General features: G+C 41.5%; 1 protein-coding gene and 1 long non-coding RNA gene across 2 annotated transcripts; both read right to left on the bottom strand.

The window, feature by feature from the left end:
* Positions 1 to 1,832: 1,832 nt before the first annotated feature.
* On the bottom strand, positions 1,833 to 3,296 carry LOC118966066. Its single transcript, XR_005053274.1, has 3 exons — positions 2,961 to 3,296; positions 2,601 to 2,729; positions 1,833 to 1,888 (listed from the first exon to the last, which is right to left on the bottom strand). It is a non-coding gene; the product is annotated as an uncharacterized LOC118966066 (long non-coding RNA).
* A 4,406-nt stretch (positions 3,297 to 7,702) lies between these two features.
* On the bottom strand, positions 7,703 to 19,452 carry edem2 (ER degradation enhancer, mannosidase alpha-like 2). Its single transcript, XM_021616057.2, has 11 exons — positions 19,200 to 19,452; positions 16,568 to 16,678; positions 10,645 to 10,684; positions 10,428 to 10,533; positions 10,175 to 10,300; positions 9,804 to 10,015; positions 9,499 to 9,640; positions 9,268 to 9,392; positions 9,041 to 9,185; positions 8,827 to 8,948; positions 7,703 to 8,701 (listed from the first exon to the last, which is right to left on the bottom strand). The coding sequence occupies exons 1-11, from the start codon at positions 19,304 to 19,306 to the stop codon at positions 8,225 to 8,227; spliced, it is 1,713 nt and encodes a 570-aa protein (XP_021471732.1). The 5' UTR covers positions 19,307 to 19,452; the 3' UTR covers positions 7,703 to 8,224.
* Positions 19,453 to 19,570: the final 118 nt, after the last annotated feature.

Raw genomic sequence — 19,570 nt, 5'->3', positions numbered from 1 at the left:
TTTTTTTAGAATGAAAATAGTTTAAATCAGTTGTGTATGCTATGGGAAAAAAGCTTGACACCACTCTGGCCCCCCCAAGGACTGGAGTTGCCTATCCCTTTTTTACATACACTGAATGTACAAAAGATTCTAAACACCTTCCTAGTTGTTCCTAACAGCTTAAATTCATTGGGGCATGATCTACAAGGTGTCAAAACAGTTCCACAGGGAGGCTGGCCCATGTTGACGTCAAATGCTTCCCACAGTTGTGTCAAGTCGGCTAGATGTCCTTTGGGTGGTGGACCATTCTTAATAGACACGGGAAACTGTTGTACGTGAAAAATCTAGCAGCGTTGCAGTTCTTGACACACTCAAACCGACCACCATACTCTGTTCAAAGACGCTAAAATATTTTGTCTTGCTCATTCACCCTTTGAATGGCACACATACTCAATCCATGTCTCAAGGCTTAAAAATCCTTCTTTAACCTGTCTCCTCCCCTTCAGCTACACTGATTGAAATGGATTTAACATCAATAAGGGATCATAGCTTTCACCTGGTCAGTCAGTCATGGAACGAGCAGGTGTTCCTAATGTTATGTACACTCAGTGTATATCTTATCTGACAGCGTTTTCATGAATTTGAAGATATAATCTTGAAGTCCTTTCAAAAACAGTATGTGATATGAGTCAGGAAGTAGGCAGGACTTTCATCGTGTATATCAGGCGATGTGTTAACTTCCCCAGCAATATAGTTTCTTTCAAACACCTAAGTTGTGTTTGAATACTTATACTAACCGTACTATTTGGGAGGTGACTAGAGTAAATAGTATGCTTATTGGTCATAGTATGGATAGTTAGTATGCCAAAAGTTACCTGGTGGCGTACTAAATGCGACAAAATACGAAGTGAAGTATACGTTCAGTGGACACTATTTCCATGCTTTTAGGGCCCATAATGCAATTCTTCAGAAAATGGGCATGGCTTCCTCATTTTTCAGATTTGAAGAAAATGGCCGAAAATGTGGTGCCGAAGTGTGACTAGATAGCGGATATAAATTCATTGCTTGAACTAATAATACATGTTAAGAACATGTTGAGCAATGTAATAAAGTAATGACTTTTCAAATAAGTTACATTACACGTTATGTTGGCTGACAATTTGTTAGCTACGCTATCCTTACGAACCGCATAGTATTACAGCAGTAGGTACTTTACCGGTATGTTACCTAACGTTAGTTAGCGACTAATACATCGAACCTGCCAGGCAGTATATTAACTACTCAACGTTTATTGACTTGATTATTCACAATTCTTATCTAAGTGGTATAGTTGTGCGATTCAATGGACTTGGTTAATTCTGGCTATCTACGCCGATTTCAGAGCACTCGCGCAGAATAACTTATCAATTTCCGAACGTCTGCAAAAAGCGCAATTGTTGCCAGCAGCAGTTAAAGTCACCAACGCTCTGGATAACATAATTGCCTAACAAACTCTGCTAGGACAAATAAAATGGTCAGTGTGAGGTGTTCTCTCATTTGTGTCTGGAAGTAGCTAGCAAGCTAACCAACGTTAACCAGCTTCACTGCCGTTGAGGCCAGAGCGCTCGGATCAACCCTACTCCTCCGGCCAGAGCGTCCAGTGTGCGCTCTGAACACACCGAATGTACGAACGCTCAGACCACACCCAGGCACTCCTGTTAGAATTTACAAACACACCCGGAATCGTAAAATGTTTAGCTAGTCATTTGTTATGCTAACAAGCTAGCAAGAGGTTGCATAGCAACAGCATCAACTTCCGGTATACAGTATGTTAGTATGGGTATTCGAACACAGCTCTCGTCTAATGTACTCAGTCATTATGGTTGCTGAAGTTCTGGAGTAATCGTATAAACTGGATTTTAAAGGAGATCTCCTGTGTGTGAGAGACGATGATCAATAGCAGTGATTAGTGCTACAGTGCCATTTACACATTAGGCCCTTTCACACTGCATCTTAGCCCCAGGCTAGCTTTTCCTATGTTCACACAGTAATTTGTTAACCCTGGGCTAAAGATTCACACTTGTATTCCAAAGCACTGGGCTAACGGACAAACAACCAAATGTTATAAGGAATAAGACATTTAGTAACATTTATTTCCTCTTGATTCTGGTCTAGCATTTGAATTCCAACAGTGATGGTTTGTATAAACCTTGCTTGTCTGCCTGTCCGACATCGGATTTTTTAAAAAAACTTTTAAAATTCGATCTCATCGCTGTGCAGAGAATGCTGTTCCAGGCGAAATCATGCAACAATATCATCTTCATGGACATATGCAATTAAATGTCAATAGAAAAGCAATGCAAATGGAGCGTTTGCTGCCCTTCCAGCTGTAGAGTTTGTAGCTTTTTTATCCTCAGATGGAAGGATTCAATATTATGAATTGAATTAACGTGCAGAATGCATTACAGGCATCACAAGCATATGTAAATTAAGTGAAAGTGATGCTTTTCACATTGGCTATTTTGGTACCGAGTTTCTGGTGCTAACACTGAAAAGTCGGCGCTAACCCTGCCCTGGCCTGGCCTAAGGTGCAGTGTGAACGTACCCAATGACCCAGTCCCAGAGCGGAGGGGTGTTCTTACCGGGCTGCAGTCACAGTTTTGGTTCTGGCCATGGAGGACATGGGAAGATGTTTGCTTTCTCCAGATCAGCTTGTCAAACAGGTTGTTAAGTCCTGGAATTAGTTTGAACTCGGCCAGCATTTTGTGAACCTGTTTACAAGGCAACAAGGCACGATACGTTTACAAATCAAATCACATTTATTTGATAATGCCCTTTTTACAACAGCAGTTGAAAAGTGCATTGTAGATACCCAGGCTAAACCCCCAAAGAACAAGTACTGCAGAAGCACAGTGGCTAAAAAAAACTTTACAATCTCAGTTACTAATTGAACCCATTTTTCCAAACCAACTGTTTGTAAACTCCAGATACCTGGCTCTCACCTGGTTCCTCTGGCGGCCAATGAGTAGCACACAGAGCACCTCCACCTTGTACATGATCTCATGAACAATCTTCACGGACTGGGGCAGACGGTGTCTGAGAGGGCTGGTGGCCAGAGAACTCTCGTCAGAGGACTCTGAGAAAGAGCACAGTGTACTGACAACATATGGTAATGTACACAGGGCCCTATGCCATCAGTTTTATTTTCTGCCTTACTCCGTTTTTCCCAAATTCCATTGTCTTTTGTTTTTCCAGGTGTCAAATTTTCCTTCTTTTTTCAGGTTGTTGGGTCTCAAAATCACACCTAATTAAATTAAAAATAATTAAAAAGGATATTCTAAGTCAACAACAATTCCAGAGACCACTGAAAGATCTGGGAAAAATATAATACAATTATATTTTTGGAAGTAGTTACCCTTTAATATAAGTGCCACCAGCAAGAGACTGTTTGGTTAGAAATGTTTCCGTAGCAGTCATGTGATTTCAGAGTTCGGAAAACAATTGGCCACTGGATTGATGCAAATAATTATGATATACCAGGTAGGCAAAGGTTACTTTGTAGTTAACATTTAAATGGAGGTTATCATTAGCATCATCGCTGACAGCTACACAAAGTGTAGACATACCACGCACCACACACAGGGAGGGGCATTCCTTCACCGTTTCAGAAAGTTGCAGGAAAATACAAATAACTATTGCATTTAGTTTGTGTCTTATGATTAACTAAGTTCAATACATTTAGTTGACTTAAATCCATTTTAGAATATTATTGAATAATGTCTGGATTCTGTGACCCTGCAGATTATATAGGGCCCTATATACTGTCTCACACTGAACCTTATTACTAAAACGATGAACAGTCTTTTATACTGTAATCCATGGAGGGCCTAGTGTCTGCGGGTTTTTGGTTTTTCCTTTCAAATAAGACCTAGACAACCAGGTGAGGCAAGTTCCATACAAATTAGTGACGTTAATTAATCAATCAACTACAAGGGAAGAGCGAAAATCCGCAGACACTCGGCCTGTGTAAGTAATACATTTCCATGCCTAAAATGACTGGAGCATGACGTGCGTTAGGATTGAATGGCGGGAACCTGGTTACCGAGATTTACCGCCCAAAACTAGAGGTTGACCGATTATGATTTTTTTCAACGCTGATACCGAATATTGGAGGGCCAAAAAAAGCCGATACTGATTAAATCGGCCGATTTTTATATATATTTGTAAGAATGACAATAAGAATACTGAATGAACACTTATTTTAACTTAATATAATTCAATAAAATCTATGTAGCCTCAAATAATGAAACATGTTCAATTTGGTTTAAATAATGCAAAAACAAAGTGTTGGAGAAGAAAGTAAAAGTGCAATATGTGCCATGTAAAAAAAGATAAGGTTTAAGTTCCTTTATGTGAATTTGTGCAAGTTGATAAGAACCGCAATTCTCCTTCAATAGCGAATGCCACCATGAGTTTGGACTTCTGAACCATACAAAAACATTGAAGACTACCATTAAGTATTTTATTAGGCCTCAAAAGGAACGAAAATACAATCACGTTGACCCACTTTTATAGACACTATACCAACGCACTGCGCAAATAAAAACAACCCTAGCAAAGTCAACTGTAATTACTTGGGTCATTACTGAACTTTGTTGAAAAAAAATATTTGAATGGGAAGAGACTGTCACTGGCAAACATGGTTACAGGCCCAACAACATATAGTATTCGCTCCTCGAGGAGAAAGGCACAAGAGCTAATTATAATACACAAAGTAAGCAAAACAATGAAATAATTCCAGCACTGCCTAAAATGATTAATAAGATAGACCTATATGAGCAATATAACAATTGAGATGTACAAACTATGACGAGGGAAGAATGAGCGGATAAGATGCAAGCCGTACATTTCAATTAAAACATAGTGCATTCAGTATTCAGATCCCTTGACTTTTTCCACATTGTTACGTTACAGCCTTATTCTACATTTACATACAATACCCCATAATGAAAGTAAAAACAGGTTTAAAAACTGAAATATCACATGTACATAAGTATCTAGACCCTTTACTCAGTACTCTGCTGAAGCACCTTTGGCAGTGGTTACAGCCTCGAGTCTTCTTGGGTATGACGCTACAAGGTTGGCACACCTGTATTTGGGGAGTTTCTCTCATTTTTCTTTGCAGATCCTCTCAAGCTCCGTCAGGTTAGATGGGGAGTGTCGCTGCACAGCTATTTTCAGGTCTCTCCAGAGATGTTTGATCAGGTTAAATTCCGGGCTCTGGCTGGGCCACTCAAGGACATTCAGAGACTTGTCCCGAAGCCACTCCTGCATTGTCTTGGCTGTGTGCGTAGGGTCATTGTCCTGTTAGAAGGTAAACCTCTGCCGCAGTCTGAGGTCCTAAGCACTCTGGAGCAGGTTTTCATCAAGGATCTCTCTGTACTTTGCTCTGTTCATCTTTCCCTCGATCCTGACTAGTCTCCCAGTCCCTGCCGCTGAAAAACAGCCCCACGGGATGATGCTGCCACCACGCTTCACCGTAGGGATGGTGCCACCGCGCATCACTGTAGGGATGGTGCCAGGTTTCCTCCAGACGTGATGTAACGCTTGGCATTTAGGCCGAGGAGTTCAACCTTGGTTTCATCAGACCAGAGAATCTTGTTTCACATGGTCTGAGAGTCTATAGGTGCCTATTTTACAAACTCCAAGAGGGCTGTCATGTGCCTTTTACTGAGGAGTGGCATCTGTCTGGCCACTCTACCATAAAGGCCTGATTGGTGGAGTCCTGCATAGATGGTTGTCCTTCTGGAAGGTTATCCCATCTCCACAGAGGAACTCAGGAGTTCTTTCAGAGTGACCATCGTATTCTTGGTCACCTCCCTGACCAAGGCCCTTCTCCCCCGATTGCTCAGTTTGGCCGGGCAGCCAGCTCTAGGAAGAGTCTTGGTGGTTCCAAACTTCTCCCATTTAAGAATGATGAAGGCCACTGTGTTCTTGGGGACCTTCAATGCTGCAGAACTTTTTTGGTACCCTTCCCCAGATCTGTGCCACAACACAATCCTGTCTCAAAGCTCTAAGGACAATTCCTTTGATCCCATGGCTTAGTTTTTTCTCTGACATGCACTGTCAACTGTGGGACCTTATATAGTCAGGTGTGTTTCTTTCCAAATCAGTAGAATAGAATCTACCACAGATGGACTCTAATCAAGTTGTTGAAACATCTCAAGGATGATCAATGGAAACAGGATGCACCTGAGCTCAATTTCGAGTCTGAATACTAATGAATACTCAATCGCACTCCACACTGCCCTTTCTCACCTGGACAAAAGGAACACTTACGCGAGAATGCTGTTCATTGACTACAGCTCAGTGTGCAACATCATAGTGCCCACAAAGCTCATCACTAAGATAATGACTCTGCAACTGGACCCTGGACTTCCTGATGGGTCGCCCCCAGGTGGCAAGAGTAGGCAAAAACACGTCTGCCACACTGATCGTTAACACTGGGGCCCCTCAGGGGTGTGTCCCCTCCTGTATTCCCTGTTCACTCACGACTGTGTGGCAAAGCACGACTCCAACACCATCATTAAGTTTGCTGACGACACAACAGTGGTAGCCCTGATCACCGACAACGATGGGACGGCCTATAGGGAGGAGGTCAGAGAACTGGCAGTGTGGTGCCAGGAAAACAATCTCTCCCTCAATGTGAGCAAGACAAAGGAGCTGATCGTGGACTATAGGAAAAGGCGGGCCGAACAGTCCCCCATTAACATCGACGGAGCTGTAGTGGAGCGGGTCGAGAGTTAAGTTCCTTGGTGTCCACATCACCAACTATCATGGTCCAAACATACCAAGACAGTCGTGAAGAGGGCACGACAAAACCTATTCCCCCTCAGGATTCTGAAAAGATTTGGCATGGGTCCTCAGATCCTCAAAAGGTTCTACAGCTGCACCATTGAGAGCATCCTGATCGGTTGCATCACTGCCTGGTATGGCAACTGCTTGGCATCACTGGGGCCAAGCTTCCTGCCATCCAGGACCTATAAAATAGGCGGTGTCAGAGGAAAGCCCATAAAATTGTCAGAGACTCCAGTCATCCAAGTTATAGACTGTTCTCTCTGCTACCGCACGGCAAGCGGTACCGGAGCGCCAAGTCTAGGACCAAAAGCCTCCTCAACAGCTTCTACCTCCAAGCCATAAGACTGCTCAATAATTAATCAAATTGCCACCAGACAATTTACATGGACCTCCACTCTTTTTGTACACTGCTGCTACTCGCTGTTTATTATCTATGCATAGTCACTTCACCTACTTGTACAAATTACCTCAACTAACCTGTACCCCCACACACTGACTCGGTACCGGTACCCCCTGTACATAGTCTCGTTATTGTGTTACTTTTTATTATTACTTTTTATTTTAGTCTACTTGGTAAATATTTTCTTAACTCTCCTTGAACTGCACTGTAGGTTAAGGGCTTGTAAGCAAGCATTTCACGGTAAAGTCTACACTTGTTGTATTCGGCACATGCCAAATAAAAAGTTTGATTTGATTTATATAAATAAGCTTTGTTTTCTTATTTATTCTATACATTTGCAAAAATGTCTAAAAACCTGTTTTCGCGTTGTCATAATGGGGCATTGTGTGTGGATTATACATTTTAGAATAAGGCTGTACTGTACCAAAATGTGGAAAAGTACTTTCCGAATACACTCAGTAATCAAGAGTTTATATACATCCTTGGTTCCATCACTTGAGTATGAAAATGTTTAATGCATACTATTATTTATTCATACCTTTCCTAACCACATGCCTATATTACAATGTATTTTAGAAACCAAGCTCAATGCCATGAATCAGAAAGCATTTTGTATAATGAAAACCACAGTAAATAATCTTTAATTTTCAGTGTTCAGTTAAAAGCTGGATACTTCAGGATTTTGGCAATGATGCCCTTTATCCACTTCCCCAGATTCCGATGAACTCGTCAATACCATTTTTATGTTTCTGTGTCCAGTAAGAAGGAAGTTAGAGGTAGTTTTGCGAGCCCATGCTAACTAGCATTAGTGTAATGACTGGTCTATGGGTAAAATGAAAATAGTAGCTCAAACGTTCTGTATATCCTGTTACTATCATACATAGAATATCTGCTCCCCATCTCTGCTTCGTTGACAAAAACAAAAAACGACCGTGGTTCAGACAGAGGCGAGATGGATTCCATCTTTAAGTGTAATCTTCAAAAAGTGAAAACATTTGTAAGTCCATGTCATGTGCCGTCTGTGAAGACTTGACCCATGACAGCTAGCCGTGCGCTGAAGGGCTGCATAGGGCAGGAGAGGAGAGGGGCTTTCCTCCTGCTCCCAGGCTTCAGTGCTATACTTTCTGAAGGATCCATAACAGGTGGCTCGGTCTCACTGTCTGTCTCCTGTGATTGGGTATCCTGTGGACTGGCAAGGGGTTCTGATAGGTTAAGGAGGATGTCCTGCAGCTCTCTGCGTTCCTCCTGCTTGCGGCTGCAGCAGTGAAGGGCAGCAGGGTCCAGCGGGTGGGCCTCTGTGTTGAAGATGTAACCCCCTGCCCCCAAAACACAGTCCTCACTGGGGCCAGTGCCCAGCTCAAAGTCCAGGCCACTGTTGTGAAGGAAGTTATCTGGATCGAACAGGAGGTAGAGGTACTTGATGGTTTCTGCCAGGAAGAAGGACTCCATGCGGTTGTCCAGCTTGTGATCTCTGATGTCTTTCACCTGAGGGAGGAGGTAGTAAAACAAAACAATTCTCAATCACAAACAACTTCTGTACGGAACATTACGATTAGTCATAAATAAGTATTTGCTATCCAGCGGAGTCTTGAGGAGCGTGAACCACTCACACTGGCATAGCCACAGGGGACCCGTGTAATCTTCTCAATGGACTCCACAGCATCTCGACCGAGCTGCAGAAAGGTGTGGTCACCAGTGGCTTTGTACAGGTACATGGCACTCTCTATCAGCTCTGAAACAAGAAAAGGAGCAAAATACAAATACCAAGAAATATTCAGTATGACCCTTATGCACTATTGTAAGTGAGCAGGTTTTGTCTGGTACCTGGCCGTAAAGGGTATCCTTCTCTCTTGTCTACAGTGTACCCCTGTGGAATACTGTAGAATTCCGGGAGTCCTCCAAATTGTCTCCACACTGTGTAGTAGTTATGGAAAGTCCTCAATGCACTGTCCAGCTCACCGATCAAACTCTGAAACATTCACACAAACAAATTATATTTTCTCGGTTAAGAGGGAATACAGTAGATAAGCAAAATGAGAAATGTAGTTTACCTGTAGCCCTGGCCAGAAGGCCTCCAGTGATTGGAAAACAGGCATAGAGACCGTTCCCTTGTGCATCTGGACCCACAGGTACCAGTCATCAAACTTGGTGTAGTTTTTAATTGCCTTGTCATACTCTGTGGATGCCCAAAAATATAAACATCTATTACTAATGTGCTTGCAATGTAAAATGTGTATCCATCTACCACATGATCAAGTGGTCTGATGATAAACTAGTAATACCTAAGAACATTGATAGCAGTTCCTCATCTTGTAGCATGATAGAGCCCTTCACCAGGTACTCAAAGTACGAGTCCACACCGGCCCCTATACCTGCGTCCTGGGCCACCCATTTCTTGGAGAGCACATCAATGTGGTTCCCCACCTGGAAAAAAGAAACAGCTCCTAGGTCACTGGGTCTGACAAAGTGTACCAAGCAATCTAAATGTTTCAATAAATCTACTGTATGAATATTACACAAATCATAAGAGGACAGCATAAAACAGATTGTCACAGGACTAAATCGGCAGCTCTTTTTGCCGACTCACCAGTCCTATCTCAGAGCGAGTCTTCCACAGTGACCGGAGGGCCTTGCGCGCCACGTCCTCAAATACGGGGTCCCCAGTGAGCCGGCTAAGGGCTGAAAACTCCAGGATGAAGGTACCCACCCCAGCAGTACAGGTGACAGGGGTCTCTGTAGGGTTCACCCCTCTAAGCAGGTTCACCGTGCCATAGGGCATCCCTGTGGGCGTCTGGAACGCTGCAGACGAAAATAAAATATGAGCCTAAGTCTGGTCATATACAGAGCCAGGCAAATGCAATGTCAGAGCCATATGGCCATATGTTAGTGTGCATATGTGTGTCCTGGGCATCTGGAAGATGCAATAATAAAATAAATCAAATCATGTAGACGGCCCACCAGGGAGGAGTTTTCGTGCTGCGTCCTCAGCCATCCTGAGGAGGGGTCCAGAACAAGGCCAGCCAGGCTCCACCTCCATCCCAGCACGCTTAGACAGCAGGTGGGCTGAGAGAAGACCACCCACCACTGCACAGAAACCCAGCTCAGTTACAACCAACAAACACAGCTAAAAGCCTATATACATCTCCTAGACAAGAGCATTGTTTGACACTTTTTCATAGCTTAAATTTGAACCTATTCCCTGTAATCTCACCTCGAATGTTAGTCTCAAAAACAGATGCATTGACGTCGATGTCAAAGTCCACAGTGTCCTGAAGCAGAGTTGCCACACGCTGAAACTCAGTGTGGTTCCCCAGAATCTGAAAAAAGCAAATTGAGGCAACAAGATTGGGAGACCATTTAGTAACTCATTGTCACAGGTGTTGAATGACAAACTTAATATAAGATAATGATGACAAGAAGGTGCATACCAGCAATGTATCCAGGGCATCTATCAAAGTCAGTGAAACACTGAAAAGAAATGAGAGGTGCAACGTCATAGTCAAGTCAATACACTGCGAAATTATTTAATTTACATCTCAGATTGGAAAAGTGTGCTGTGGTACTGCATTCACAATTTAAAAGACAATGTATGAATTCAGTGTATTGTTTGGTTTTTGGGGATATCGCCTAGGACAATATGATCAAGACTATTTTCTAAGTAAGACAACATGAAACCTTTAACTTCTTATGGCTGCAGGGGCAGTATTGAGTAGCTTGGATGAAAGGTGCCCAGAGTAAACTGCCTGCTCCTCATTCCCAGTCGCTAATATATGCATAGTATTATTAGTATTGGATAGAAAACACTCTGAAGTTTCTAAAACTGTTTGAATGATGTCTGCGAGTATAACAGAACTCATATGGCAGGCAAAAACCTGAGAAGAAATCCAAACAGGAAATGGGAAATCTGCGGTTGGTTGATTTTCTACCCAGCCCCTATTGAATACACAGTGGGATATTGGTTATGTTGCACTTCCTAAGGCTTCAACTAGATGTCAACCGTCTTTAGAAACTTGTTTTTGGATTCTACTGTGAGGTGGGGGCTCATAAGGGCTGTTTGAGCCAGGGGTCTGGCAGATGCAGTCACGAGAGAGTTAGCTCTCGTTCCATTGCTTTTCTACAAACATAGGAATTCTCCAGTTGGAACATTATTGACGTTTTATGTTAAAAACATCCTAAAGATTAATTCCATACATCATTTGACATGTTTCTACGGACATTAACGGAACTTTTTGACATTTCGTCTGCAACTAGGGAACGCGCTTCATGACTTTGGATTTGTTTACCAAACGGGCCAACAAAAGTAGTTCTTTGGACATAAATGATGGACATTATCGAACTAAATCAAACATTTAATGTGGAACTGGGATTCCTGGGAGTGCATTCTGATGAAGATCATCAAAGGTAAGTGAATATTTATAATGCTATTTCTGACTTCTGTTGACTACCTGATATGGCAGATATCTTTTTGGCTGCTTTGTTGTCTGAAAGCTGTACTTAGATTATTGCATGGTTTGCTTTTTCCGTAAAGTTTTTTGGAAATCTGCCACAGCGGTTGCATTAAGGAGAAGTGTATCTATATTTCCATGTCTAACAATTGTATTTTCATCAACATTTATGATGAGTATTTCTGTAAAATGTGTCTCTCTGCAATATCACAGGATGTTTTTCGAACTAGTGAACATAATGCGCCAATGTATACTGAGAATTTTTTATATAAATATGCACTTTATCGAACAAAACATATGTATTGTGTAACATGAAGTCCTATGAGTGTCATCTGATGAAGATCATCAAAGGTTAGTGATTAATTTTCATCTCTATTTGTGCTTTTTGTGACTCATCTCTTTGGCTGGAAAAATGGCAGAATTTTTCTGTGACTTGGCGGTGACCTAACAATCGTTTGTGGTGCTTTCACTGTAAAGCCTATTTGAAATTGGACACTTTGGTGGTATTAACAACAAGATTACCTTGAATTTGGCACTCTGCACTTTCATTGGCTGTTGTCATATCAATCCCATTAACGGGATTGCAGCCCTAAGAAGTTTTAACCTGTCTTATCGAGACTGAAGTGTTTTACTGCAAGATATGAATTGCCACAATTGAATGTTATTCAAATTATGTATTAAAACTGAACAATTAAGTAAATAGCCCAAAGGAGCTTGAATTTTTTTTAAACTTTTTTTTTTTTTTAATCTACCAAATTGTGTGATGGGCACTTTTTCAAATGGAAAAAAAATGGTCTCTAAAATAAAAAGAATAGTTCTGGGTCCATACATGTTAAGAGAAGAGATAGAATGACAGTTTAATTAGTTAAAGAATTTCAACAAGTGTTTGCAATTGTTTGTGAATTGCAGCATGTAATTTATTCCCAAAAAATACTTGTTTAACTACTGATCCCACAGGCTTCAAGCTTCCTTTTAAAAAGGCATTTTCTCAGCTATTTGCAATACAGGTATGATTGAAGAATTAAGCAGGTGTTAACCATGGGCTTTGCTACACAGAAAGCAGCAGTTTACTATTGTCAACACTGATTAAATCAGTAGACCTATATCCATATCTTTGAAAATACCATATACAGTGTATTCTGAAAGTATTCAGCCCCCTTCCCCGTTTCCACATTCTGTTACATTAGCCTCATTTCTAAAATGGATTAAATTAAATATCCTCAATCTACACATAATACCCAATAATGACAAAGCGAAAACAGGTTTAGAAATGTTTGCCAATTATTTACACAAGTATTCAGACCCTTTACTATGAGACTCGAACTTGAGCTCAGGTGCATCCTGTTTCCATTGATCATCTTGATGTTTCTACTTCATTGGAGTCGATCTGTGTTTTTTTGTGTTGATTGGACAACATTTGGAAAGGCACACACCTATCTATATAAAAGGTCCCACAGTTGACAGTGCATGTCAGAGCAAAAACCAAGCCATGAGGTTGAAGGAATTGTTAATTGAGCTCCGAGACAGGATTGCGTCAAGCTACAGATCTGTGGAAGGGTACCAAAAACATTTCTGCAGCATTGAAGGTCCCCAAGAATACAGTGGACTCCATTATTCTTAAATGGAAGAAGCTTGGAACAACCAAAACTCTTTCTAGAGCTGGCCGCCCAGCCAAACTGAGCAATCGGGGGAGAAGGGCCTTGTTCATGGAGGTGATCAAGACCCCGATAGTGACTGACAGAGCTCAAGAGTTCCTCTGTGGAGTTTCCTCAAAAGGCACCTAAAGGACTCTGACCATTGAAAAACAAGATTCCCAGGGTCTGATGAAACCAAGATTGAACTCTTTAGCCTGAATGCCAAGCGCCACGTCTGGAGGAAACCTGGCACAATCCCTACGGTGAAGCATGGTGGTGGCAGTATCATGGTGTGGGGATGTTTTTCAACAGCAGGCACTGGGAGACTATTCAGGATCGAGGGAAAGATGAATGGAGCAAAAGTACAGGGAGATCCTTCATGAAAACCTGCTCCAGAGCGCGTTCAAGACCTCAGGGGCGAAGGTTAACCTTCCAAAAGGACAACAACCCTAAGCACACAGCTAAGATAATGCAGGAGTGGCTTCAGGACAAGTCTCTGAATGTCCTTGAGTGGCCCAGCCAGAGCCCGGACTTGAACCTGATCGAACATCTCTGGAGACGTGAAAATAGCTGTGCAGCGACGCTCCCCGTCCAGCCTGACAGAGCTTGAGAGGGTCTGCAGAGAAATGTAAAGGGTCTGAATACTTACATTTATGTAAATGTGATATTTCCTTTTTTATAATTTTTTTACATTTTCAAACATTTCGAAAACCCTGTTTTTTCTTTGTGATTATGGGGTATTGTGTGTAGACTGAGTGGGAAAAAACAATTTAATACATTTTAGAATAAGGCTGTAACTTTGTTGACGTTTTGAAAATGCATTGAAAATGAAATACAGAAATATCTAAAGTATCATACTTGACTCAATACTTTGTAGAAGCAAGCACCATTGGCAGGATTACAGCTGTGAGTCATTGTGGGTAAGTCTAAGAGCTTTCCACATCTGGATTGTACAACATTTAACCCATTATTCTTTTCAAAACTCTTCAAGCTCTGTCAGATTGGTTGTTGATCATTGCTAGACAACCATTTTCAGGTCTTGCCATAGATTTTCAAGTAGATTTAAGTCAAAGCTCTAACTCGCAACACTCTAGGTAAATTGTTCTCTTGCTTAGCAACTCCAGTGTTGATTTGGCCTTGTGTTTTAAGTTAGTGTCCTGCTGAAAGGTGAATTAATCTCCTCGTGTCTGGTGGAAAGCAGACAGACAGGTTTTCCTCTAGCATTTTGCCTGTATTTAGCTCCATTACATTTATGTTTTCTCCTGAAAAACTCCCCCGTCCTTAACGATTACAAGCATACCCACAACATGATGCAGCCACCACTATGCTTGAAAATATGGAGAGTTGTACTTTGTATTCATGACAAAAAGTTAATTGCTTTGCCACATTTTTTGCAGTATTACTTTAGTGCCTTGTTGCAAACAGGATGCATGTGTTGGAATATTTTTTATTCTGTACAGGCTTCCTTTTCGCCATGTCAACTAGGTTAATATTGTGGACTAACTACAATGTTGGTCCATCCTCAGTTTTTATTTTTACCCATCTACCAATAGGTGCACTTCTTTGCAAGACATTGGAAAACCTCCCTGGTCTTTATGGTTGAACCTGTGTTTGAAATTCACTGCTCGACTGAGAGACCTTACAGATAATTGTATATCTGGGGTACAGAGATGAGGAAGTCATTAGAAAATCATGTTAAAATCTATTATTGCACACAGAGTGAGTCCATGCAACTTATGTGACTTGTTAAGCACATTTTTACTCCTGAACTTATTTAGGCTTGCCTTAACAAAGGGGTTGAATACTTGACTCAAGACGTTTCAACTTTTAATTTTGTATTAATTTGTAACATTTCTAAAAACATTATTCTACTTTGACATTATGGGGTATTGTGTGTAGGCCAGTGACAAAAAAAAATCTACATTTAAATCGATTTTAAATTAAGGATGTGACACATTTTGGAAAAAGTCAAGGGGTGTGAATATACTGTATCTGCAGATTGTTGCCCCCAAAAAACTACAAGTATGCAAACTAGGGAGCCAAATCAACAGCTACTGATGAGTCACTTACTTTAAAGTCACTGTCTGGCAGGGCCTGATGGACTTCATATCGAAAATACAAACGAGATCTTTATTTTATTTGTCCCAATGCGATGCCATGGACATACTATGTAGTTGTATGATTTATGAATGGCAAGGATGTATGAGATTGATTAAAGTCTATCAGTCAGTTCGACAGCATTTATAAACTAGTCAAGCTTGCTGTTAGTCAATCAAATCACAGTAAGCCTATACGCCAGCACTTCGTAGCTGCATATGAAACACAAAATAAAATAAATTAATGTGCACAAACACACCCAGGTACCGGGAGGCAGGACAGACAGCAGACTGTCAAACCAGCAGGGTTTCCCTGTCATCGCTCACTTTGTGCAGACAGGTGCCTGTCCAATCAATAGATCACTAGGAGATGCATAAATCATACAACTACATAGTATGTCCATGGCATCGCAGAGAGGACAAGAACAAGAGAGGCCCAACTCGGCGGAAAATCTGTCTCACTCCATCAGGTTGCGTTTTTCCCGTTGTGTCGCACACAAAGCAAGGAGTTTTTGTGTAGAGGTCAACGAGAGTGTTGAATTTGGTCAACCAAAAAATGTATGGCTTATTTGCTACCTGAGGTTTATTTGATCAAATAGAAGTTTCATAATGCTTAAGTTGTTACGAGTGTACTGATATAAGTAGGACACGTGACATCCCGGAAACTTTGAGAAAAAACACGACAACTACGATATCTCGAGATGGCTATGCTTATTCATGGTTTGAGGCTAGTAGCACAGCATCTCTATCCATTGAATACAGGCGGTTGACATCAACAACCCTCAAAGAATATTCAAAAAAGGATTACAATAATGAGATGTATCCAACAATCCAAAGAAAGGATAGGAGGGAGCTAGCTGTGCCGCTTTGTGGACAACTCCCATTGGTAGGGCAGAGAGACATGTATATCCAAAATATTTGATATAGTTCATTCTAGCGGGAGTGGGCCCGGCTGACTTTTTTTTTCAGACTTGCGAATTGAAAAGTAGCCTAGTTTATTTAAGTGGAAAAAGACCCACGGCTGAAAATGAGTGTATAGGACAGCCGGTGCTAGTGGAAAACACTGAGGTTCCAGGTGGTTTGGGCTATTGATTGTCCAGGTATCTTGGCTGTGTCATTCACAGGAAATTACAACATTGGTTTATTGCAAAACAACTGCAGAGGCAACAGTCATACCTGCCCCATGTATCCTGGCCATCACAGGTCAGGGGCCGCAGTTCGTCATATGGATAAGCATGATCCAAGTAGCTGTTGTATGCATGATAAAACATGGACTTGATTTTCTCCCTGTCAGGAAAGAACAAACCCGAGTAGATAAGGTGTTAAAAGAGCCGATCAAGCGGAACCCCATGACTAATCCTAGCCCCTGATCACGATTCGGTTCCATTACACAATTTACTGGACTAAAGCCCAAATCTAATGAAAAGCTGATTATTATTATTTTTTTTACATGTGTGAACGAGCACGTACACGCTGGAATTACACTGAACACAAAATAGAAATTCAACATGCAACATTTTAAAATATTTACTTACAGTTAATAAGGAAATCAGCCAATTGAAATAAATTAATTAGGCCCTAATCTATAGATTTCACATGACTGGGAATACAGATAACCATCGGTTGGTCATAGACTACCTTAAAAAAAGGTTAGGAGCGTGGATCAGAAAACCAGGCATAAGATACAGAGTGAACATAACATTTTATTGATGGCAATTTGAATGCACAAAGATACCGTGATGAGATCCTGAGGCCCATTGTCATGCCATTCATCCGCCACCTTCACCTCATGTTTCAGTATGATAATGCATTGCGCCATGTCACAAATCAAATCAAATTTTATTTGTCACATACACATGGTTAGCAGATGTTAATGTGAGTGTAGCGAAATGCTTGTGCTTCTAGTTCCGACAATGCAGTAATAAGCAACGAGTAATCTAGCTAACAATTCCAAAACTACTACCTTATACACATAAGTGTAAAGGGATAAAGAATATGTACATAAAGATATATAAATGAGTGATGGTACAGAGCGGCATAGGCAAGATGCAGTAGATGGTATCGAGTACAGTATATACATATGAGATGAGTATGTAAACAAAGTGGCATAGTTTAAAGTGGCTAGTGATACATGTATTGCATAAAGATGCAGTAGATGATATAGAGTACAGTATATACGTATACATATGAGATAAATAATGTAGGGTATGTAAACATGATATTAAGTAGCATTGTTTAAAGTGGCTAGTGATATATTTTACATCAATTCCCATTATTAAAGTGGCTGGAGTTGAGTCAGTGTGTTGGCAGCAGCCACTCAATGTTAGTGGTGGCTGTTTAACAGTCTGATGGCCTTGAGATAGAAGCTGTTTTTCAGTCTCTCGGTCCCAGCTTTGATGCACCTGTACTGACCTCGCCTTCTGGATGATAGCGGGGTGAACAGGCAGTGGCTCGGGTGGTTGATGTCCTTGATGATCTTTATGGCCTTCTTGTGACATCGGGTGGTGTAGGTGTCCTGGAGGGCAGGTAGTTTGCCCCCGGTGAAGCGTTGTGCAGACCTCACTACCCTCTGGAGAGCCTTACGGTTGTGGGCAGAACAGTTGCCGTACCAGGCGGTGACACAGCCCGACAGGATGCTCTCGATTGTGCATCTGTAGAAGTTTGTCAGTGCTTTTGGTGACAAGCCGAATTTCTTCAGCCTCCTGAGGTTGACGAGGCGCTGCTGCGCCTTCTTCACGATGCTGTCTGTGTGTGTGGACCAATTCAGTTTGTCTGTGATGTGTACGCCGAGGAACTTAAAACTTACTACCCTCTCCACTACTGTTCCATCGATGTGGATAGGGGGTGGGTCTAGGGTGTCAGGATCTGTACACAATTCCTGGAAGCTGAAAATGTCCCAGTTCTTCCATGGCCTGCATACTCACCAGACATGTCACCCATTGAACATGTTTGGGATGCTCTGGACGAAGTGTACGACAGTGTGTTCCAGTTCCCGTCATTTTTCATCAACTTCACACAGCAATTGATTAAGGTATCTGCGATCAACCGATTCATATCTGTATTCCCAGTCATGTGAAATCCATAGTTTAGGGCATGATGAATTTATTTCATTGTGACTGATTTCCTTATATGAACTTTAACTTGGTAAAATCTTTTTTTAATTGTTGTATGTTACTTTTATATTTTCGTTCAGTTTAAATTCAAGCGCATGATGCCATTGACGCTAGCAGCCCGTGTTCTCTCTCATTCACTGCCTTGCATTGTAATTTCAGCATGTGCATAAAACACTTCGTTTGATTTGTGTTTTAAAAGGCATCATCTGTACAGGGGGTTTGTTAAGAGACCAGATGCTCAATCTGGACATGAACAAGCGTCACTTGCGGTACGGATTTAGGACCGCAAGTGACATTGATACACATCCTTGATATGGTTAGTGTTCTCACACGGCTATTTCTCCACGTTACAGCACTTGTTTATAAAAACAGACGTAAAACAAGAAGCGACCACCTGTGCTGATTAGCTATATCGAGTGCGCCGAACATCAGTGTGTAAACGTAACTCGGGAAGTGTAGTTTCGTCGGATGGAAGCAGTCGAATATTTTTTATTTGAAGGATAATGTTTCGAAATCCGACGAAACCTTAAACACAGCATCGAGATTGTAGTTAACATGAGATAGTCTTGGGCTTAGCCGATGGCTGAAAACTGTAGGGAGAAGGCATAATATCGCCTAGTTTGAGAGTTACAACATAACGTTAGCTAACAGACGTGTGATAAAAGCCTAACGTCACTAGATTGTCATTACTGTACCTGTAGTGTGCCATCTCCAGCTCTGTAAACTCTTGTCCTTTCGCATTGCTGATCAATGTAAAAACGTGAATTACGCACAAAATAGTAGTGCACAGCAACCTAAGCATGAATAAACGAGGTATAGCTAGGATAACAGCTAAAAACACTGAGTAAATGATCAAATGCAACACCACCACACACTAGGGATCGCTAACAGGAAGTAAATTGAATAGACATGACGCGTGCGTCGTGGGTGCTGAAGTCTTCCGCAACCTGACGACCTACACATTTCCTCCAGCAGGCAGCGATGTTACACAAGCTACAGTATGATACTGCAATTTCCACTCAATCTTCTTTAAATTGCATTTGGTTATTTGTTTAAACTTCTCTGA

The sequence above is a fragment of the Oncorhynchus mykiss genome, chromosome 9 (assembly GCF_013265735.2).
Source record: "Oncorhynchus mykiss isolate Arlee chromosome 9, USDA_OmykA_1.1, whole genome shotgun sequence".
In the NCBI taxonomy this organism is placed as follows: domain Eukaryota; kingdom Metazoa; phylum Chordata; class Actinopteri; order Salmoniformes; family Salmonidae; genus Oncorhynchus; species Oncorhynchus mykiss.
The sequence above is the reverse complement of the archived record's forward strand: the minus strand, read 5'-3'. Positions and strand labels throughout refer to the sequence as shown.

Coding starts and splice junctions, on each gene's coding strand:
- edem2 (XM_021616057.2), bottom strand. CDS start 19,306: ATGCTTAGGTTGCTGTGCACTACTATTTTGTGCGTAATTCACGTTTTT. Junction 10,534..10,644: donor ATGCCCTGGATACATTGCTG/GTATGCACCTTC, acceptor TGCTTTTTTCAG/ATTCTGGGGAACCACACTGA. Junction 10,301..10,427: donor TTTTGAGACTAACATTCGAG/GTGAGATTACAG, acceptor GTTTCTGTGCAG/TGGTGGGTGGTCTTCTCTCA.